We start from the raw sequence: 22,955 nt of genomic DNA, 5'->3' as shown, positions 1-22,955 counted from the left end.
AAGAATCTTACTGAGTTTGAGACCAGCCTAGTTCCAGGACAGCCAGAGCTACAAACAAAGGGACTTTTTTTTTCCCCCTGCCTACCTTTCCCCTCAAAAAAGTGGAATGAAATTTTTGTCCAGATTGTCTGAGATATTGTAGGGACTTTGAGAATCTACTGGGCCAAGACTAAGTGCTTTATGAAAGCAGATGCTGCTGCCAGGAACGTCACTTATTAAAAATGTGGATAAGCACGCACACTGCTCTTTCAGAGGACCTGAGTTTGATTCCTAGTATCCATGTCAGGAAGCTCATATCTGCCTATAACTCCATCCACCCCCACCCCGCGTTGGGGGAGGGGGAGTTCCAATGCCTCTGCCTTCTGGCCCCTACAGGAACCTGAATTCATGTGCGCAAAATGACAGACACACATACACACACAGACAATGCTGCACACTTTCTGATCTTCCTGCTCCAGGGAAGCACACTGCCAAGAGATCATGGCCTCTTTTGTCTTTTCACTTTCCTATACCACATTCTGTCTGCCTTCCCATTTTTGTCTCCACAGTCCAGGGCTGACCAGACTAGGGGCTCACATGCAGCAAGTGAAAGCTCCTAACTCAATTTCTCCTGCACTTCAACCAAGTCAACCACAAGAGGACTTCAACCAGCAACTAGCACAGTGGGATGTGTGAAGGCACCACTCGCTTTTGGGAGGCAGCGTCTTATGATGATCGGTGTCATGAGAATAAAAATTGCAGGCTGGAGAGACAGCTCGAAGAGAAAAGGCGTTTGCCACCAAGCCTGATGACCTTAGTTTAAACCCCAGAACTCACATGGTGGAAGGAGAGAACTGACGCCTTCAAGATGCCCTCTGACCTCCATATGTTCACTAGACACGTGTACCCCTACCCCAGGCACACAAAACAAGTTAAAAAATGTAACTCAGATACAAAAAATGAGAAATTCATGTATCTGCCCTATGGTCCATTACTGACTATTTGAAATAAATCCTCTGCAAAGCAAGCCCAGGACAGCCAAGGCTACACAGAGAAACCCTGTCTCGAAAGAACCAAAACAAAATAACAAACTAAGCTAAACTAAATCCTCTCCCGTGCATTCCTTATCTAAAATCAGTCTCGAAGCTGAGATTGCTGTGGCTTTGTCACTCACCAGTCTGGCAGATGAAATGGTGCTTCTTTTTGCAATGGTCCCACAGTTGGTAGATATTGTCAGGGCCTGTGACCACGGACTTGCACATGTCAACCTTCGGGGCCCTGAAGTCAGCGACACCTCCTGGAGGGGCACCAGACTCAGTTAAGCCTCATTCTTCAAAGTCAGGCAGGGGAGACAACTCAGGGGGCAAGGCACTTGCCGGACAAGTGTGAGGATCTGAGTTCAAATCCCCAGAGCCCAGGGGGAGCCAGGCACGGCAGCCTGTGTGTCTGTAACCCCAGCGCTCCTAGGTGAGATGGGAGGCGGAGAAAAGAGAGTCCCGGAGACCCGTGGGGCAGCTTGCCTGGGGTAGACAACAACACTGACCTTGTCTCCTACCAAGTGAAGGTGAGAACAAATAAGTGAGGCTGATCCCTAGCCTCCACACACACACACACACACACACACACACACACCGTGGCACCAGTGTGACACACACACGTACTCCCTATGAAAGAAAGCCCCATTTATCCCCCTTCCAGCAAATGCAAATTTATGACTTCTCCCTACATATTATTGGTTACTCTTTAATATTTATATGTTTTTAATCACAGAGCTTAGAATTAATTACCTAGACATGAACAGAGAAATGATGATATAATAAATTCTTGGATTTTTTTTTTTTTCTCTCTAAAACTGCGAGATTATGGTACCTAATTTTGTAAGAAAGACAACAAATGGGTAATTTCTTTCCTGGCTTGTGTTTTGGGAAATTTGGAGGCAAGGATAACAAAGAATGGTGGAAGAGTGGGAACAAGGACCATCAGAGCCAATCAACTCGGGCCTAGAGGGGCCCATGGAGTCTGAAGCACCAACCAAGGACAATGCATGGTATGGAACTAGCTCCCCTACTTATAAATAACCGATGGGCATTTTAGGCTCCATGTGGGCCCAATAGTCAGAGAAGTATGGGATATCTCTGATATGGACTATGTTATTTTGATCACTCCCCCTACCATGGGACTGTCTGGATAGGAGGGTTCCCCTATTCTGAGGAAATGGGGGGGGGATGCGGGAGAGTGGGTGGTCTGGGAGGAGAGGAGGGAGGGACCTATGCCCGAGATGTAAATTGAATTAATTAATAATAATAAAAAACAAAGAAAGTCACTGTAGAAGATTTTCCTCTCTAGGATCTTGAGCTAGTTGTATACCTGGAAAGACAAAAACCAAGAGGCTGAGATGGGGGATTGAGAGTTGGAGGCCAGTCTGGGCTAAATTCCAAGTTTCAGGACATCCTGCAAAACAAAGCAAAACTGTCTCAAATACAAAACAAAACAAAAGCCTATTGCCACCCAGCGGTGGTGGCACAAGCCTTGTGAGTTCAAGGCCAGCCTGGTCTACAAAATGAGTTTCAGGACAGCCAGGGCTACATAGAGAAACAGTGTCTGGGGGTGGGGGGGGGCGACCCATTGCCTTTGCTATAGAGACAAATGAAGGCGGTTGCACGAGAGTGGAAAACCTGCAGAGAGAGAGAGAGAGGATTGTCAAGTCAGCCCTTTTTCTGAATATAAAAGCGGAAAGATTAAAGGTCACCTTCTTTCTCCCTAGAACAAAACACAAGGAGGTTTGTTTCCTCAACACCACACCAGAGCCCTACCTGGCTGGGTTATCCCGGGAGGAGGCTTCCTCAGTTGGTTTAGGTTTTCCCCCACCCACCATATTATTGTTTCTTTTTTCAGGAACTTTTGGATGACGGCCTGAAGCTTTGGGTTCCAAGTGTGGGCCAGGTGTCCTCTCAGGTTGCGGCAGAACCGCTCTGCTTCAGCGAAGTTGCAGTTAAGTTTGTGAAGCTGATAGCAATGACTTTTCCCATGTTGCTCAGGGTCGCTCGGTTCAGGTCCCAGAACGATACCAACTCTCACATACAGCAAGAGCCAGGACCATCTTTGGAAGAGCATTTTACCTCTGCACTGTGAGTAAGAAAAATGTATGACGGCTGGGTAGCTGCCTGGCCTTTTAAATACGGCGCAGTGCCTTTGTCATAATCATTTCTACTGTTCTTTTTGTGCGTTGGGAACAACCTGCCAAGGAGATGAAAGGTTTTGCTTTGTTTGAGCCCAGACAGAGTGCCTACCGGCTGCAAATAAACAGCAAACAAGATTTTAGAGCCGAGTCACCAATGCCTCCATCTGTGTCCACATAAGCAGATGTACCTTTAACAAATAAAGGTCCATTAGGAAGCCAAGTCTACCTGTCAGCAGGGAGAGGCTGGCGGATATCAATGTCGGTGCTCCTAGACTTGCTGATCTCAGCTTTTGCAGCACAGGTTTTATAAAATGTGGAAAGAGGGAACTTCGGGGACAGAAGAGTCTGGTCCATCTGCAGGTCATTTCTGCCGTAGTCTAGAAGTGGTAGGTAGCAGCAGGTTTTGTGTATGGATCAGGGGCTTCCAAAGGTATCATCAGTCCATTGACTTCCTGCCCAGAGCTTCTCAGTCACTTGATGCTTTTAGGTCGTTAGTCCTTCGTCCTTAGCAACCAGGGAAATGCAATCCAAAGCTACACTGAGGTTTCATCTCCCCACACCCCTCCCCAAATGACCATCATTAAAATCCGGGAAAGTTGCTCTTATACGTTGTTGGCTGGAACTGGAGGTTTTCATGTTAAACAACAATGAGTGAGACGCAAGAGACCCGTGATCACACGGGTCCTTTCATCGGTCGAGGCTAGAATTTAAAGGCAGTCTGAAACCAGTAGAGGAAACGCTATAGCTGCCGTGACGCTCATTAATATGACATCAATATGTAGTATTCGAAAATAAGTTATACAAAGAACGTGTATTTCATAATGCACGTTGTATAAAGGAGCATAGTGTGTTACAGGACAGACTAGGGACTGTGATGCGGTAAATTAACATGTCTGTCATCACAGAGCTATGCTTGAAAACGCTTTTGTGACAGAACAGTTGAAATCTGCTCATGCAGCAGGAATCCCTTTCCCAGCAGGATTTTAACGTGTAAAAACAGGAAGACTGTTGCCGATAAATCTCTAGGCCTGTGTGTCCTTCATATTTTCGGCCACTGGGATTGGTTCAGACGGCTGCATTGTGTTTCTTAAGCGCACGATGCCAAAACCACGCATCAACTGTATTTTAAAGATCTTACCCAGTCAGAAAAGACGGATGAACAGTTGATGAAAGGATGAATACAAATTAAATATGAACAATACCGGAAACCAACAAAGCCCACACTTGTCTGAACCGAACAGCAAATCTGTGTGGTGCTGGCCTGCAACCACACGGCCTTCTTTGACTGTGATAGGCACGGTGCTTCACGCCACTGAATTTTCAGTTCTCTCACGTTTTTTGGTTATTGTTTTGCCAAAAACCTTTGTTTACAGAGCTTAACACGTGGTTTTTCACCTGCTGCTCTCCTTTCATTGATCTGTACAGCTGGTTCTCTTCTTTTGCGCCAGGAATGCAAGCAAATGCGGTACTGAAAATGCATGGCCGCTTTCAGGGTTAAGATGGTTATCTAAGCTGCCCAGATAAAGCTTATTTTTCTCCCCAGCTGTGTTTGGTGTGTGCGTCACTGGAACTGAATTCAGGGCCCCCTGCATGAGCTCTACCACTGGGCTACATCCTCAGCTCTTAATGCCCTAATGAGTTTTGAAAACCATTGCAGAAGCAGACATCAAAACTGAACATCCTCTCAAGTACAGGATCTGAGGACGTATCCCCTCAGTTTGAAAATGCTGCAGTGTGCTCTTGAAGGTCGTAGTATGACCCACGCTTTGAAAGGTCTAGATAGGGAAGAAATGAGATAATTGTTCTTAATAATGAGAGAAAAAAAAGTGTCACCACAGAGAGACAGCTTGAGCGGAAGAGGGTCCGCTGAGTAGCACATGTGAATTGAACCTGGAGTGGAAGGCCATCTCACTCACAAAGACAAACTCAGAATGCCCAGACTAAACAGAGGAACCCTCAAACCAGACAGGCATGGAATGATGCAACATAATCCTTAGAGCAAATGTCTGACAGTCAAGATGACCAGACCCAGCGATGTTTTCTGCCCATGCTGAAGGAGCTGTGAGACGCTTACAGAACAAATGTACTTAAATGATTCACAACCACAGAACCAGCACTGCAGAAGGTGATGACAAGATTCTATAAACACTCGTGGTTTTCTAAAAAAAAAAAAAAATGCTGTCTATGATAAACTTATATCCAGTGTTATTCTAAGTGGGGAAAACTGAAAGCATTTCCTCTAAAATCAGGAATGAATAAAAAGGTGTCCACTTTAGCTTTATTTAGTATAGCAGTGGGATTATTCACTAGGGCAATGAGGCAAGAGGAAATAAAAGTGTTGGAGGTTTGTCTGATGCCCTCAAGATCTGGTTTCACCTGTCCTTGTTTTGTAAACCTGCCTAGACATACCTGATTGGTTGATTAAACAGCCTATACCTGGGCAGGGCAGAATGGGATAGGCATGGCTAAGGTTCCCAGGCTTGGAGATGACAGGAGAATCATGGGAGACAGACAGATAGGAAGAGAGGAGGAAGGAGGATACCATGATGGGTTAATGTGGAGAAAAAAAAAAACTGTGTGGACTGAGAGGAAGGACTCCAATAATGGCGCAAAAAGGCCCAGATGAAGACTACAAGCAAGTACCATAGGATTATGGGTGGAAGGTAGACCACATGAGGAGGATTAAGGTGGATGGCATTGGATGGGGGCTGGGAGATGGATGGTGAGGATATTCAGACAGCATTGGTAGGAATCTCAGTCCGGCCCAAGGTAAATAAGGCAATTAGAAAATCTAACAGGTGTCTGTTGTCTTATTATTTGTGATAGGGGGTTAGAAAATACTGCCATGATAATCTTAGGGATAACAATAAACATTATATAGTCCAACCTCATTTTTTTTTTTTTTATTTACAGCAACCTAAGAGATCTATAAGGGAAGGGAGAACTCAAATTATCCCCGTTGCAGACAATTTGAGCCTATACTTAAAAGACCTTGAAGATTCCACCAGAATACTCTTCTAGATGATAAAAACTTTCAGGAAAATAACATGTTACAAAAATCAATATACCAGAACCACTGGGGGAGCAGTGAGATGGCTCAGTGGTCAAAGGTGCTTGCTGCCAGGCCTGGCAGCCTAAATTCAATCCCCAGAACCATGTGATGAAAAGACAGAGCCGATTCCTGCAAGTTGTGCTCTGATTTCCATATGTGTACCAAGGTAAACACACACACACACACACAAACAAACAAATAAATAAAATTAAAACAAAAACCAAACCAGCTACAAAATACCATTAGCTTACTTATTTTGTTTTTCTTGTGTTTAGTAGATAAAATGCAGAGAAAGATTTCTGGGAAACAATCTCATTAACAACAAATAACACAAGACACCACACACACACACACACACACACACACACACACACACAAACACCCAAGAATAAGCCTAACTGAGGTAACAAAGGGCCTCCTGAATATAAATTCTAAACCACTGAAGAAGAAATGGGAGGCCACGCTAGAAGACAGACATCCCATGTTCATGGATTGGCAGGTTACTCTAGAAATGGCTACCCTATTGAAAATGGTCTACTGGATCAATCCAATTCTCAGACATTCTGCACTGACATTCTTTACAGACATATAAAAACAATCCTGTCGGGGAAGCAAGAAGCAGGCAGATCTTTGTGAGTTTGGACCAGCCTGGTCTACAAAGCAAATCTAGGACAGCTGATACTACACAGAGAAACCTTGTCTCGAAAACCCCAAAAGAAAACAAAAAAACAAAGAAACAAACAACAACCCCCCCCCACAATCCTAATGGATATTGGGGGCACAAAAGAATCCTGAGCAGAAAGAGCATTGCTGAAAGTACCACAGCATGGGGTTAAGCTGTAATATACAGCCACATTAACTAATAGCTTGGTTCTGGCCCAAAGGCAGACTCAAAGACCCCCAGGACATATTAGAGAACCCAGAAATAAACCCCCACAGCAAATGTCTCCTGGTTTTTGACAAAGATGCTCAAATGTGTAACAAATGGTGCTGGGAAACCTGGATACCCGCATGTGGAAGAATAAAACTACATCACAGTCTCTCACTCTGCCCAAAACAACTGAAAAATTGATCGAAGACCTGAAACTTAGATACTAATAGAAGAAAATATGTGGAAAAAAACCCTTCAGGATCCTGGCAGAGGCAAGGACTCCAATAACCTACCTAGGAAATATCAAAATTTAGCAACTGGAAGAAACTTAAAAACACGAAATTAAAAATGTCTGCAGCAAAGGAAACAGTTTCCAGACTAAGAAAGAGACCACAGAATGGAAGAAAAGCTTTGCCAGCTATTTACCGGACAGTGGACTAATAGCCGGCATATAAAAAAGACTAGATAGAGCTGGGTGTGGTGGCGCATGCCTTTAATCCTAGCACTCAGGGAAGCTGAGGCAGGTGTATTTCTGTGAGTTCGAAGCCAGCTTGGTCTATAAAGTGAGTCCAGGACAGCCAATGCTACAGAAAGAAACCCTGTTTTGAAAAACAAAACAATAACAACAAAAAAAAAACCCAACAAAACAAAACAAATACTACTACTACTAAAGACTAAACAAATACCAATCTAAGCAATAAATCTGATTAATAAACGGGCAGATGAAATGAGCAGACAGGTTTCTAGAATCACACGAATGGCCAATGAATCTTACGAAGAAATGTCCAGCATCCTTAGCTCTCATGGACATGCAAATCATAGTAAAATTGACGTCCAGTTTCCACAGTGTTGACAAGGATCCAGCCAAAAGGAAAACCGTAAACACTGCCCTAAACCTTAGACACCGTTAACTGTCCCATTCATTACATGTGGAAGCCTGATAACCTGAGTTCAGACCCCAGAACCTATGGGATACAGTGGCAAGCACCTGAAATCGCAGCGCTCCTACAGAGAGATGGGAGATAGAGACGGACTGCCTGGAAGCTTGAAGTCTAGCTAGCCACAAGTAGTGCTGCAGCGAGAGGCCCTGGTTCAAGAACCTGCTCCTGAAACTTGTCCTCCAGCCTCCACATGTCTGCCCTAGCAGGTTGGTGCCGGAACTCTCACACACAGAACACGAGTTTAAAAGAAACAAACACTGAATCACCACCAAACATCTTAGATAGGCCCCTTCTAGGTATATTCCCAAAGGAATCCAAGTTGCATACAACAGAGGAACTTGGACATCTCTGGTTTTTCCAGCACTATTCACAACAGCCAAGTTATGGAATCAGTAACGAATAAACAGATGGAGATAACAAGATATACCTATGGTATGGAACAGTATCCGGCCATTAAGAAGAATGAAATAAGATCATTTACAGAAATGGTCTAGTCCCACGCATGGGACTAGAGATACCGTTAAGTGAAGCAGGCCAATCTCAGAAAGCCAAATATGTTTTTTTTTCCCTTTAAAAAGATCTATTTTTATCATTTTAAATTATGTGTAGGTATATCTGCATGTGGGTACGTGCAAATGAGTACAGTGCCCCCAACCATGTGTAACTCCAGTTCCGGGGGACTCAGTGCTTTCTGCGGGCCTCTGTGGACACCCAGGCACGTGGGTGCCTGGGCAAGATTGTTACTTTTCGAGAAACCGGTGCTACCCCTTAATACTGCCTCAAAGACAAAATAAGAGCCGTGCGTATTAACACAGCAGCTCACTTTTTAAGTCGGCACTTAAATGTTTATTTATTTATGTTTCACAACGTGCCGACGTGAACGTGCTCTGTAAAACAGGCTCCGTAAACTTTCTGTTTCAGGAAGGGGCCCAGGAAGCTTGCGGAACCTCCGAGCGTCAGCGCCCTTTGTTTCCTCCCTAAGGACAGGGAAGCATTAGGATCGTGCACACCGCCGGGCGCTGGGGTTAGAGCCCGCCGACGTCGGAGGAGTGTGCGCCCCTCCCGAGGCTCTGGTCGCCTTTTCCTCACTGACGCCCAGAGGGAGGGCGCGGGATTTCAGGGCCGAGTTTCTTAGAAGGCACAGAAGTAGCAAAAGCGAACGTAATAAACGCCTGCTGGGAGGAACGAGCGTGACTCCCGCCAGAGCGCACGCGCGCGACCGTCCAGTCAACACCTAGGTCCGGGGCGGGGCCGGTGGCGGGGCTTGGGTGATTGGTAGAGCCGAACCCACATTCTCCAGTGGAACCGAGGCAGAGGCGGGCCTGCTTGCAGAAGGAGCATGGCGTGGACGCATCTGCGGGTGAGTGTGCCTGGGGAGGCTCGCGCGTGGTGGGGGTCACGGGCAGGGAAGGGGGGACAGGGAGAGTGAAAGCCTGGGGCCCCTGCAGTATGGCCTGCACGTGTGCGCAGCTAGGGACGTGCAGGAAGAGGCTGGGCTGAGCGTGAAGGGTGGGAGCAGGTTTGTTTGTTTGTTTTTAAATTGAGCTAGTGTCGGGCTGCTATGAGTACATGTTCGCCTAGGACCCCAGGCGGAATGAAGTAAGACATCCGGACACCCTTCTAGATCAAGTGTCGTTAGAATGGGAGCTCTGTGTGAAGAGCCCTTAGTTATGTCCCTGGTTTGGAGAAAGTGCTCAGGTATTGCTGCTTGGCTCAGGTATTGGTGCTTGAGGCATGTCTGCAACCTCCCGGAGGAGGGAGAATGAATACTTGGTTTTCGTTGCAGGCAAATTAGATCACATCCGCTACTTCCTTGTTTAGTGGACAAATGTCATTAAAGAAAAAAAAAAATATGTGTGGGCGCGCGCGGGCGCGCGTAAGTATATGCATGTGAGAGCAGATGTGTTGGATCCCCTAAAGCTCAAGTTATAGATGGTTATGGTGAGCCGCCTGACGTGGGAGCTGGCGGAGCAGCAAGTGCACTTAGCCACTCAGCCATCTCCAGGCCCCCAAATCTGTCTTTTGACCCGCACCCCACTCGCTTCTCCTGTCTCCTACTCCATACTCCGGCCCTTCTCATTGGCTTCAGCCACCTAGAGATCCTTTCTCCAGCTGCCCTCTCCTCTTTAGCTTTTGGATCCTTTGAAAGTTAGCTTCCTCAAAATCCTTCCATTATGTAGCCCTTCATGTCAGCTGTCTTGGCTTGGACTTTTCTTGGCCATTAGTTTGTCTCTAATCCTGAATTACACTCTCCTGAAGGACAGGGTCTGGTTTGTTTGCCTTTGGTAAAGGATGGAATGAATGTGTTAGCTAGCCACTTAGCATTTGGCAGTGGTAATTATCAGAAAGCGTTGTGAACCACTTTTGGGTGGGGTAGTGGCTTGCCACCCAAGAAGACTGAAGCTGTGTTTCTATTGCAGCCCCTTTATATTACACACATAGGATGTTTCAGTCCAGTTACCTTTCTAGGTACAATTTTAAAATATAAACAAACACCAGGTCCTAACCACAGTGTCAAGGAGATATGAAAACGTGCATTTTACTGTGTAGCAGTCAGAACACAACTCACCTAAATAGATGGTCAAATGTTTAAGCCTCTCCTTAGATCCGAGTGCCACAGATGTGCACTGCTATACAAGCAGAGGAGTACAGCTATTCTGGTGAAGTTTTAGGAATGGTTCTTGGTAATGTTTTGTATAGGTTGTAGGTATTGTCTTAAAATTTCCCTGGCTGGTCCCTTGAAAATAATCAGGGCTCAAACCTGTGAAAGCAGTAATGGTAGATACAGCCTCTTCAAAGGCTGGTGTGTGAGTGGGCAGAAAATGGAAGGAGGCAGTGTAAGCAGAGAAGGGCTGTCATTTCATGTAGATGTCTTGTGGATAGTTTTAATAAGGGCCAGGAAGGGTGCCGCAGCCTGGCCTGATGGGGGTCCTCATGGGTCCTTTCTTTCCCCCCACTAGAAACGGGTGCTGGATGCAGTCATCATCCTCGGGGGTGGAGGAATTTTCTTCACCTCTTACCTGACAGCCAAGGGGGATGACCATTTCTATGCTGAATACCTGATGCCAGCCCTGCAGAGGCTGCTTGATCCAGAGTCAGCCCACCGGCTAGCTGTGCGCATCACCTCCCTGGGGCTCCTTCCTCGAGCTACATTTCAGGACTCCGATATGCTGGTAGGTTCCCCCGGATCACCCTGTGTTTCCCTTAGGTACCTGGAGGAGTCACATTCTTCAGCGCCTCTACACTTCTTTGCTGCGGGAGCCCAGTGTGAGCACTGTCTTTTACTATGTGTTACACCTGCACCTGGGGAACAGCACTCCTTGTGTTGCTCATGCTTAGGTCTTTGGTCGTCAGAACTAATCTTTGATGTAGGTCCTTCTCTTATCTCCACCTACAGATCAGGAAACTGAGGTACGGACTAAGTGATTTGGCTAGGAGTTGGCAGGACCAGGATTCAAACCCATGGCTTCTGACTCTAGTGACCAGCCTTGGCCACTGTCCCACCTTGCTGAGCTCCCTCTGATGATCTGGGACACCTTCTGGCATCATTAAACAGCTGATGGATGCAGGGGGACAGCATTAGCAGGGAAGGGTTGTCACTTGTAGATGTTATGTCCTGTCTGGGTAGGTGTGAAGGGGGAGGGAGGGAGGGTGCCTGGCCTGATGGGTCCTTCCTTTTTCCCCACTGGAAGCAGGCCCTAGATGCAGTCATCATCCTGGGGCATGGAGGACGTAAGTCTTAGGCCGCCACCTGCCCTGGCCTACCTGGCATCATAGCGGCACTGTGGTCTGGAGGCTGCAGGAGTCTAAATGGAAAGCACACATGCCTGCAGCCCCGGTTCTCATGTTCACTTGCCAGTTCTGAGGCACTTCTTACCAAATGGGAGACAGGAGTGATTTGAACATGGAATCCGAACAAGATGCCCTCAGACCTCTCTGGGGGAAGAGTTACTGTTAAAAATCTAGGGCCCTTTGCTGTTTTCGTTTCCCTTCCTTACCTGAGGGTTCTTCTCATCCCACACCAGACAGTCTCCTGCAGCTGTGACATTTTACCTCAAACACTAAAGCGCTTCTGTCGGATCAGAAAGAACATTTCTTTCCTTAAGCTTTCCTCATGCCAAACTGGATTGACACCCTTGGGACCAGGGTGAAGGGGAGTCAGAGGGAGGTGAGAGTGGGCCTGGGTGACGGAGCTACGGCAGAGCCAGTGTGACCCTTCCGCCTTTTGTCTTTTGATACGGGTTCATGTTGTCCTGGTTGGTCTTGAATGTGTGGGCTCAAATGATCTCCGAGCCTCAGCTTCCTCAGTAGCCGGCCCCGTACAGTATGTGCCATTATTCCCAGTGTTCCCGCCTCCGCAGCCAGGCGGGTTGACACACTTAGTCCATTTTACCTTCCTCGCTTGAGTTTTTTGCCGTTTCTTAACTCCTCAGTTCTCTTTGAAGACTAGACTGTCCTGGGAGGGTGGGATGCTTTGAGACGCTTGGCTGCCCTGGCCTCCTGTTTAACCGTAATCTCAGAGAGTCATGCAGCCAGGGTTGAGAACTGCAACCCTCAAGCAGGTCCCCTTGTAGCTGTACTTCCTGCCTCTCGGTTCTGAAGTGCTGTGTGCACACTCTTACTTTTCCTTGGGGGTCTTCCTCATCGCCTGCCTTCAGGACCATGTGGCTTCTCCTTTGGGCACACTTACCTGACTTCTAGGAGCTCGCTGGAGCCAGCACCCGTGCCTGCAGATATCTTCCCTCCAACTCTCCATGGTACCCACAGGCTGGCTTCTTGTCAGCTGTAGAGGAAGGGTCAGCTGGGGCTTGTATGGTAGGCTGGTTATAGGCTTTGTTGCTTGGAACTCACTGGTGTCCAAGTAGAATGACACCCAGGACCCCTTCTCCTGCCCAGGTTGAGTAGATGAGAAGGCACCCTGTGATTGCACAAGGTCGCACCCGGCTCCTGTTCACTTGAACAGGACACTGCCTCTCCCCCAGCCTTGAGCTCTTATGGTGTCAGACTCCAGTAGCTCCAGAACCCCTGCGGAACGCTGATACAGATAGGTATCCCCAGAGTGTCCTTCCTCCCGGAGATCCCTAGTCCTTGGGCCCCGCGATGCTCAGCAAGCAGCAGGGGAATCTGATGTGGGACACTGGCAGCCCTGCTGTGAGAACCATTCCATGTAGCTGTGTACACCTCTGACTTTGTCTCCTTCCCAGGAAGTGAGAGTCCTGGGCCATAAATTCCGAAATCCAGTAGGGATTGCTGCAGGGTTTGACAAGCACGGGGAAGCTGTGGATGGACTCTATAAGCTGGGCTTCGGTTTTGTTGAGGTAGGAAGTGTGACTCCCCAGCCTCAGGAAGGAAACCCCAGGCCCAGAGTATTCCGCCTCCCCGAGGACCACGCTGTCATTAACAGGTAGGTGGTGGCTCAGTGTCACAGGGGTCTCTTCTCCGCTGCCAGGATCTCTGAGATGGAAGACCTGCCCTGTGGTTTTCCTCAGAGGACAGAGCAATGGTTCTCGACCCTCCTAATGCTGCAGCCCTTTAATCCAGTTCCTCATGTTAAAGAGACCCCCAGCCATAAAATTATTTTTGTTGCTACTTCATAATTGTAGTTTTGCTGCTATTATGTAAATATCTGATATGCAGGATATCTGATATGTCATCCCTGTGAAAGGGTTATCCCAGGGGGGCGTGACCCACAGGTTGAGAACCTCTGTGGTAGCTGGACATGCTCTCATTTGGAATATTCAGGAGCCCCTTTGCACATCTGCTGTGTACCAGGCAGGGATCTCATCCCAGCCGTGGGAAACAGTGCTTCTGGTTTTACCAGGTGTTCCCACTTGGGCTCTGAGGGCTGGTGCTGGTCGCAGAGGGCAGCGTGGGAAGGCCTGGGCCAGCAGGCTTTATAGTGTGTGCCTTCCTACACTCCTTGACTATGCCCAGCCCTGGCCTATGAAAATACAATGATCGCACATGCCATTTCAAATACTTTAATGGCTACATTAAAAACTGGAAAAAGAGTTGATAATATATTTGAAATTATTATAATTTAATTATACACAATTTATTCCAAAATCATTTTAACATGCAGTCAATGTTACTATCCCACCTCCCCCTTTTTTTTTTAAATGTCCTGTGCCCCTCCAGGACCCACTTACCTTTGACTTTTCATCTCTTCTCGTTTGCCAGGGCTGGTGGCCACATACTGTCAGCAGCCTTGGTCCTGCCCAGATAACCCTGCATTCAGTGAACAAGGATGCAGTGTTTAGTGTGTACAGCTGTTCTTAGCAGGACTCCTAGATGCGTAAAGCCTTGCCCATTTTTGTTCTGTGTCCTTACCATAGTGACAAAGGGAAGACCTTTGTTTCTTGTTGCTAAGGGATTTTTGCAGAGCCTCCTTGTGGGGATTTTGGCTGGCCTGTGGCCATGCTTCCTACTGCTTGTTTCAGTAGGAACTTGTTTCTGCAAGTTACTGGCTTTTCTGTTGCATTACAGGCAGGGATGGATGTCTTTAGGACTGGCCAGGCAAAATACATATGTTTCTGATTGGCTGTTACAGGTGACTTCAGGTCCTAGGGTGGTGGTACTTGGTAGAGCCCTATGGGACGGGGAGTATCAAGGGATAGGCAGCTGTGCTCTTGGACACCTGCACACTTTGCCTTCTTGCTCATGCGCATGGTATGTGTTCAGTAGAGGCCTGCTGAAGGGATGGGCGAGTGTTCCCGATGCCAGCCACTGTCCACACTGTGTTGTTCTGGCTGCAAGCAACAAAGCGATGTATCCAGACCCCGTTAGTTATCATTCTTGTCACTGGAACAAAATACCAGTAAAAAGTAGCTTAAAGCATCGAGGGTTTATTTGGCTCACAGTTGGAGGGTACAAGCCCTCGTGGTGACGGAGCCCGTGGCAGTGGGTCACTTTGCAACTACAATGAGGAAGCAGAGGGCGAGCAATGCTGGTCACTTTCCCCTTCCTACACAGATTGGGACATTAGCCCATGCCACGTCAATGGCGGGTCTTTCCTGCTCCATTAAACCTTTCTGAAAACAGTCCCCCAGACACACCAGGGGTGCGTTTCCATGGTGATTCTAAATCAGATCTGGTTGACAGTGAAGAGTACCATTGGTGAGAGCGTGGAAATGGTCTCTGTGCCTTTTCTAAGCTGTCACCTCCTAACTCTGCCCTTCCTCGGTGGGTTTATGTGCACCAGGTATGGATTCAACAGCCATGGGCTCTCCGTAGTGGAACACCGGCTGAGGGCCAGACAGCAGAAGCAAGCCAAGCTCACAGCAGGTAAGTCAGCTGTTGTGGGAGGGTCTTTCTTCCTCTATTTGAAAGAAATGGGGGAAAGTATGGAGAGGGCATGAGCTTCAGCAATAGGAAAGAAAAAGACCACACAGAGCAGCTCAGGCGCCTCCCATTGAGGGATTATCTGCCCTCCACCACAGCTCAAAGGCCCTGACTGAATGCCACAGTTCAGCAGAGCCTTGCTGCTCTCTGACCCCCGTGGAACCTGGATTGTGTCCTAACTTGGCTTGGAGGTCAGCAGAGAGCAAGTGCGAGCCAAGATGGGTACAGGACCTAAGTGCCATCTTCCTGCGTCCCACCCTGCTGCCCTTTCATCCAGAGAGCTAAAGACAGAAGGGTTCTCCTACTCCTCCATTCAAGGAACCAGCCATCAGTCCTGAGGACTCACTTAAGAAACAGCCTCTGCTGGGGGCGCATGCCTGTGATCCCAGCACTCGGGGAGGCAGAGGCAGAGGCAGAGGGAACTCAGAGTTCAAGGCCAGCCTGGACTACAGAGAGAATCCAGGGCAGCGAAAGCTACACAGAGAAACCCTGTCTCAAAAACCAAACCAAACCAAACCAAACCAAACCAAAACAAAACAAAAAACAGAAAAGGAAAGAAAATAAACTTTTGATGGTTTTTATGAGATGCTGCAGTTTGTTTTCTGTGGTCTGCTTTGCTCTCTGAGGTGCATTTTGGGGTCAAAGCCCTGGATGGTAGCCCCCTACCTGTGGCTCCCCCTGCAATCCATGGGGGCTTTTCCCTTTGTTTGCCTCTGGAATCTCTTTCAGGGATCTCAGTCTCATTGAGAGGCCTTGTAACATGACAAGGAAGCCAGGGGCTTCTGCATTTGTTTGAGTTGCTAAGGGTGAAAGGACAGTTGGCAAGTTCAGATGGTAGGAGCAGAAAACGGCAGTGTTTAAACCCCTGGCATTGACAGAACCAGACCCTGCCAGCTCTGCAGAAGCTTGGAGGTCTCAAGCTGATCTTCATGGTTTGTGGGGTCTCCTGCCACCTGCCTTCCATTTCTTCGTTTTAATGCCCGTGGTGCTCTGTCTGCTGGCTTTGTCGCCCATTCTCCCGTGTCCGCCTCTCACCCACAGTCTGTGTCCTCACATGGACAAGTCCGAGGCCAAGTCCTGTGTCTGTGCTCTGCCCGTGTCTCTGTGGCAGCTGGCAGCCTCGTGGAAGCGCTTTGCCAGCACCATGCCTAGGAACAGGGGTTGACAGAAGAGATGGTAAAGAGTAGGCCAGCCTTTCCTGACCCCAGAGCCTTGTCAGTGCGCACAGGTGACCACTAATGGAAGGTCCACCTACCTCATGAAAGCCATACTGTCAGTCCAGGCTACTCTTGTTAAAACTTTCAGACCTTGTTCTATAAAATTTAGGCCAATCTCCTGCCCCATCTCACTTAGGAAACTAGTTACACAAATCTTACTTTTAGGCTGATGACCAAGAATAACTGTGATGGCCATCTGCACCTTTTGGGTCTGATTTCTTTCTTTTGTTTTAGAGCTTTCAGGTGTGCTGTTAAGTTGCTAATGTGAGCTCTCTCCAATTTTTTATATATAGGCACTTGGTGCTATGAATTTGCCTCTTAGAACCACCTTCACTATGTCCCATAAGATTGGGTATATTAATATTTTCATTTTCATTCCATTCTATAAAGTTTAAAATTTTTGTCTTGACCCATTTTTCATTCTGTAGTGAGTTAGTCAGTTTCAGTGAATGTGAACTTTCTGTTGTTGCTATCCAGCTTTAATGATGATCCGTTAGGATGCATGGTATTATTTTAATTTTCTGGTATCTGTTGAGACTTTCTTTGTGTCCAAGTGTGTGATCAATTTTGGAGAAAGTTCCATGAGTTGCTGAGAAAGTATATTCTTTTGTTTTTAGGTGAAATGTTCTGTGAATATCCATTAGGTCCATTTCTCTTTTTTTTTTTTTCTGGATCCTTTTTTTCTGGATGTCATGTCTATTGGGAACAGTACAGCATTAAAGTCTCCCACTATGAGTGTGTGAGGCGCCAATATGTGATTTAATGTACAGTAGTGTTTCTTTTATGAATTTGGGTGTTTGGTGTATAGATGTTTAGAATTGCAGTATGCTCTTGGTAAATTTTCCCTTCAGTGAGTATGTAGTGTTCTTTACTATGCCTTTTGATCCATTTTGGTGTGAGGTCCATCTTGTATATTAAAATGTCTATACCCACACGCTTCTATTTGCTTGGACTATAATTTCCCATCCTTTTAGTCTGAGGTGATATCTATCTTTGATATTAAAGTATGTTTCTTGGATGCAGCAGAAGGATGGATTCTGGTTTTGAATTCAGTCCATTAGCGTGTGTGTGTTTAATGGAGAAATTGAAACCATTAATGGTGAGAGTTACCAATGATTCCCATTATTTTGTTGTGGTGGTGTGAGATACCTCCCCTCTGATTTCCTGGTGTGAGGTTATTTATTTGTGTTTTCTTGGGTGTGGTTAGCCTCTTCAGTCTGAAGTTCTCTTTCTAGCATCTTCTCTAGAGCTGCATTTGTACATAGGTACTGCTTAAATTTGGTTTTATAGTATAGTATCTTTCTTTCTTCATCTGCTGTGATTAAAAGTTCTGGTGGGAATAGTAACCTGGGCTGGCATCTGTGCTCTCTTAGGGTTTGTAGAGCATCAGTCCAGGCCATTCTGGATTTTAAGAGTCTCTATTGAAAAGGAAACTGTTTCTACTTGCCTGATCCAAGTGTCTGAGAAACAAATCTTCCTCTTCCTCTTCTTCTTCCTCCTCCTCCTCCTTCTTTCTTCTTCTTTCTTCTTCTTTCTTCTTTTTTTCTTCTTCTTTCTTCCTTCTTCTTTCTTCTTCTTCCTCTTCTTCCTCTCCTTCTTCCTCTTCTTCTTCCTCTTCCTCCTCCTCCTCCTCCTTCTCTACAATGGAAAAACTTTTAACAGGGTTTTGGCATTTCCTTTTCTTTATAAAACATGCTCCCTTAGGTTAAATAAATTTTATTCTCTAATTTTGTTGAAAATATTTTCTGTGCCTTCGTCTTCTTTTGCTAGCCCTGTTATTCACAGTTTTGGTCTTTTCATAGTGTCATAGATTTGCTGCATCTTTTGTACCTGACTTTTTTTAGATGTAACATTTTGTTTGACTGAGGCATACATTTCTTCTGTCTAGTCTTCAATGCTTGGGATTCTCTCTTTCATCTCTTGTATTATGTTGGTGAGGCTTGCTTTTGAGGTTTCTGTTCCAGTTCCTAAAAGGTTTTCATTTCCAGCTTCACCTGTTTGGGTTTCCTGTAGTGATTTCATCTACTCTTTCATGTCGTGAACTGCTTTCTTCATTTCATTCCATTATCTGTGTCTTTATTCACGGGTTTATTCATATCTCTTTAAGGACCTTGAGCATATTCATAATAGCTATTCTGACACCCTTGTCTTGTGCTTCCCTGCTTTGCGTTTCTCAGGACCTCGTGTGGAAGGGTTGCTGGCCTCTAGTGGAGACATGCCGTCCTGCCTGTGGTTGTGTTTTTCTGCTGGTGTCTAGGTATCTGGGTTTGAGAAGATTGTAGTTCTAGGTGCTGATCTCTGGTCTTGTCTTTGTTGGATTGGTTCTGTTCCTTGGTTTCTGGGGCTCCCAGGAGAGTGTGGTGGTTGTGGGTTCCCGGTAGGGATGCTTGTGGTATCCTTGTGGCCATTGGTAGTCCCGGTAGAAAGTGTTTCTGGGTATTGGCAGCTGACACTAGGGAGTAGGGAAAGGGATGAGAGGGTCCACGGGAGGGAGGAAGGATGGGTGTATCACTGGGTCTGCATAGAACCCTGGGAATGGGGACAGAGAGGAAGGGGAGGCCACAGCAGGTGGTCTTCTGCAGGGCTGGGGATGAGACTGGGGAATTGGAGTTGGAGGGGAGGCGGGAGAGTGAAGATCTCCTACCTGGTCCCCGGCCAGTGGGCTGGAGGTTTTCCAGGGAGTGTCTCCTGGAGCTGCAGCTGAGACAAAGGGATGGGGTGCTCGAGGAAGCCTGTAGGAGAAGATCTGTGTGCTCTCCTGGGAATGGGGACCTTACTAAGTTTTTGAAGCTACTTTCTTGGTGTTGGGTTTGCTGTTCAGGGCCTTGTGTGTGGTAAACATGTGCTCTACCACTGAGATGCTGTCTCCATAACCCAGCTTTTTGTTGTTGTTTTGAGACTGGGACTCATGTAACCCAGGTTGGCCTTGAACTTATTAGGTTGCTGAGGATGACTTTGAACTCCTGATTTTCACACCTACACCTCCCCAAAACTGGGATTACAATTGCCCACCATGCCCAGCTTCCTATTGTTTTTCTGTCATTTCTAGTATTTAGGGTTCTAATTTCTCCATTTAAATTTTAAGGGAGAAAAGACTCAGTGCGCCTGATGCATCCTTGTAGGAGCACACACTTGCCACATGGAGATGATGAGCTGGTTCTCAGTCACCAGGCGTGAATGGTTTACTGTCTCTGTCAGCTGGTTCAGGATGGTTCAGATTTGGGGCCATCCAACCTGTACTCAGAATGTTGCCTGGGAAACTGGGGGCATACTGTTGATTTTTACAGACGGGCTGCCTCTGGGAATAAACCTGGGGAAGAATAAGACTTCGGTGGATGCTGCTGCAGACTATGCACAGGGTGTTCGCGTCCTGGGCCCCTTGGCTGACTACCTGGTGGTCAACGTGTCCAGTCCCAACACTGCTGGTCTGCGGAACCTACAGGGAAAGGCTGAGCTGCGCCGCCTGCTGGCCAAGGTGTGTCATTACACCATCACGTGCTGTCCTCCAGCCTGTCCTCACTCCTTTTCATTCCTCAGGTGAAGCACTGATTTGAAGCTGTTCCTCACACCGGTAGGAACCCTCACCACCCTTTCCCATTCACCCTCAGGTCTCTCCCGTCCTCAGTCACATGCAGTAGGCAGTTAACGGCTGTAAAACCACTGGTCAGCCAGAGCAGGCACATGGCTTAAGTGTCACTGTGTCCCCAGCACTGTGTGTGAACAGATGACTTCTCACCGCCCAGTACTTGTGGCACACTTCCTTCCTTGTTTTAAAGAACAAAAATCAAAACCCTTAAGCAGCTATCCCTGAGGAAGAAACTGCTTGTCCTTTACTTGACTATGTGAAATATTGATCTGCACTTCTGGGCTGTGGTCTGAGGTCCCCGTCTCTGGCTTGTCAACCTAGGTGCTGCAAGAGAGGGACGCCTTGAAGGGAACACGGAAGCCGGCAGTGCTGGTGAAGATTGCCCCTGACCTCACCACCCAGGACAAGGAGGACATAGCCAGTGTGGCAAGAGAGGTCTGAGTCAGGGTGGTTCAGGGCTGGGTAGGGGCCTCCTTCATTGTCCCCTGCCTGCCGAAGCTACCCAGCATGAAATGGCTGCTGACTTCCTTTATATGAAGTGCAATGCTGTTTGTCTGTCTGTCATTGTATAGTTCAGCTGGTGACAGACAGTGGGTTTGAAAACCTGTTTGATGAGCCTTTTTCTTGCTCCTGATCTATCTTCATCCAGAAAGGTTGTGTTAGCCTCCCCGCCAGTCTCAGGTAGATAGAATATTGTCTGTCTGCTTTCTAGCCGGTCTGAACACCAGGCCTCTGTAAGACGGGAAGTGGGAAACCATGAGCCGAGCAGTCCTGGACCTAGATCCTGCTCCTCCTGTGTACTCCCTGAGGGCCTCCGATACGGTTCTCCCAGACAGCTTGCTCAAAAGGTCCAACCCTGCTTAGGCACTGTGATGGGCTCAGTGGGAGACTATGGAGAGGCTCGTTCCGATAGCTTCTCCAGGCAAGATACAGGTGAGGCCTGTGTGAGTCTTGCTCCACAGAACTGGCCCCTGGCCTGGCAACTGCTTCAATCCTCAGAAGGGAAAAAAGTTTCTTGGAGTCCTTCAGACCCATGGCTTAGGGCTCTTTCTCTGTCACACACTGCAGCTGGGCATCGATGGACTGATTGTCAGCAACACCACAGTGAGTCGCCCTACTGGCCTCCAGGGTGCCCTGCGCTCTGAGACGGGGGGACTGAGTGGGAAGCCACTCCGAGATCTGTCGACCCAGACCATCCGGGAGATGTACGCCCTCACCCAAGGCAAGGCTTCTTTACACACGTGTGAGAAGCTGGATCTTCTCTCGTCGCTGTGTTGGCTGGGTTCTTACACCGTTGCCGTGTGCTTGTGTGCAGGCAGGATTCCCATTATCGGTGTTGGTGGTGTGAGCAGTGGGCAGGATGCCCTGGAGAAGATCCAGGCGGGAGCCTCCCTGGTCCAGCTGTACACATCCCTCACCTTCCTGGGGCCACCGGTCGTGGTCAGGGTCAAGCGTGAGCTGGAGGCACTTCTGAAGTGAGTGGGGCAGGGAAGTTGGTCAGAGGACTTAAATTAGAAAGTGACAGTTGTCGTTGAACTGTTGTGTGCCCCCAAAGGGCTGGAGGGAAACACTGATGGCAGGGTGGGAAGATTTCTTTGCTGTCCCTCTGCCCAAGGACAAATAGTACCAAGGGAATTCAGAGTGATTCTGAGGCAGTGTTGTTTCAAGGCTTGCCACTTGCTCAGGGACTGGGCACAGAGGAGTCCTAGCAGAACAAAGCAGGTAATGAATTTTTGACGTAGTGTCCGGGAGGTGCGATACAAAGTCATGTCCCTTTGTGCACAAAAGACCTCGGCATGTGTGCAGCTACCTTGGTGAGGGCGCAGCGGTCATCACAAGGTGTGCTGGGTGGGATGGTGTAGTCAGCAGTGTGCTCACGGCGAGTGTGGGCCCCTTCGGACACAGGCTGCTTTTCTTTCCAGAGAGCGGGGTTTTAACACAGTCACAGAAGCCATTGGAGCAGATCACCGGAGGTGATGGTACCTACCAGAACGTGCCCAGTGGGTGCCCAGAACGCACCCACTCGAGCAAGCCCTGTGGCTGCATCATGAGAGGAGGATCTGTCTCAAGCCATGTCCCTTGAACTGAGGCCTAGCTGGGCTGCACAGGCCAGTCACAGACATCACTAGTCAGTGAAGGATTTCTCTGATCCCTTGAGGAGACCATGTATAAACTCTACTGTCATTTTCTGGATCTGAATCCTGGGGTCCCTCAGTATCATAAGGACATTGGCTCTTTGGGAGGAGACATCATGAAGAAAATAAAGCCATTTAAACCTGTTTTAAATCCTGTCCCTCCTTGGGGGCCAGGTCTCTGCCTGGATGCTGAAGGTCCTCCTGAGCCTCCATGGTGCAGGGGCTCCCAGGACTCTTGACTTTCAGTTGTACAGGCGAAGTCTATGTGCCTTTCATTTTATCCACCAGGGGTCAGCATTCATCACACTGGTTTTATATACACACACATAAATAGAAGATTGCTACTATATACTATTATTGCTAAGACTCCCCCCTCCCTCCCCGCCGCCCTAGGGCAAGGGCTTTTCTGTGTAACAGCCCTGGCTGTTCCAGAACTTGCTTTGTAGACCAGGCTGGCCTCAAGTTCAGAGAGATCCACCTGACTCTGCCTCCTGAAGGCAGGGAATAAAGGTGTGCACCACCACGCCCTGCAGTTCGCTGCAGCGTTTGAAAGTCAGCTCTCATCACGACTCTCCTCCATGAGCGCTTCAGCATACTTCTCCAAGAACACCACATTACCACCTTGGGGAGGAAAGGGTTTATGTCCTCGTAT

The 22,955-nt window shown here is 47.7% G+C and overlaps 2 protein-coding genes and 1 long non-coding RNA gene across 3 annotated transcripts in view; 2 read left to right on the top strand and 1 right to left on the bottom strand.

Moving 5' to 3' along the window:
• Pkd1l3 (polycystin 1 like 3, transient receptor potential channel interacting) overlaps positions 1-3,105 on the bottom strand; it is a 52,295-nt gene extending 49,190 nt beyond the window's left edge. Inside the window, exons 1-2 of the mRNA XM_055621517.1 lie at positions 2,793-3,105; positions 1,154-1,276 (exon numbers count right to left, since the gene is read on the bottom strand). Of these exons, the coding sequence (XP_055477492.1) occupies positions 1,154-1,276; positions 2,793-3,093 (424 nt within the window). The 5' untranslated portion in view covers positions 3,094-3,105. The remainder of the gene's footprint in view (positions 1-1,153; positions 1,277-2,792) is intronic.
• Positions 3,042-6,261, top strand: LOC129687194 (uncharacterized). The gene is made up of 2 exons (XR_008721740.1): positions 3,042-3,107; positions 6,074-6,261. It is a non-coding gene; the product is annotated as an uncharacterized LOC129687194 (long non-coding RNA).
• A 2,801-nt stretch (positions 6,262-9,062) lies between these two features.
• Dhodh (dihydroorotate dehydrogenase (quinone)) lies at positions 9,063-22,454 on the top strand. The gene is made up of 9 exons (XM_055621515.1): positions 9,063-9,384; positions 10,985-11,197; positions 13,229-13,428; positions 15,226-15,308; positions 19,870-20,057; positions 20,490-20,603; positions 21,237-21,390; positions 21,484-21,643; positions 22,091-22,454. Exons 1-9 carry the CDS (start codon positions 9,364-9,366, stop codon positions 22,143-22,145), a joined length of 1,188 nt encoding a protein of 395 aa, XP_055477490.1. The 5' UTR covers positions 9,063-9,363; the 3' UTR covers positions 22,146-22,454.
• Positions 22,455-22,955: the final 501 nt, after the last annotated feature.

Source organism: Psammomys obesus, unplaced genomic scaffold (assembly GCF_907164565.1).
Source record: "Psammomys obesus unplaced genomic scaffold, mPsaObe1.curated_primary_1811, whole genome shotgun sequence".
Taxonomy (NCBI): Eukaryota; Metazoa; Chordata; class Mammalia; order Rodentia; family Muridae; genus Psammomys; species Psammomys obesus.
The sequence above is the reverse complement of the archived record's forward strand: the minus strand, read 5'-3'. Positions and strand labels throughout refer to the sequence as shown.

Coding starts and splice junctions, on each gene's coding strand:
- Dhodh (XM_055621515.1), top strand. CDS start 9,364: ATGGCGTGGACGCATCTGCGG. Junction 20,604..21,236: donor TAGCCAGTGTGGCAAGAGAG/GTCTGAGTCAGG, acceptor CACACACTGCAG/CTGGGCATCGATGGACTGAT. Junction 21,391..21,483: donor GATGTACGCCCTCACCCAAG/GCAAGGCTTCTT, acceptor GCTTGTGTGCAG/GCAGGATTCCCATTATCGGT.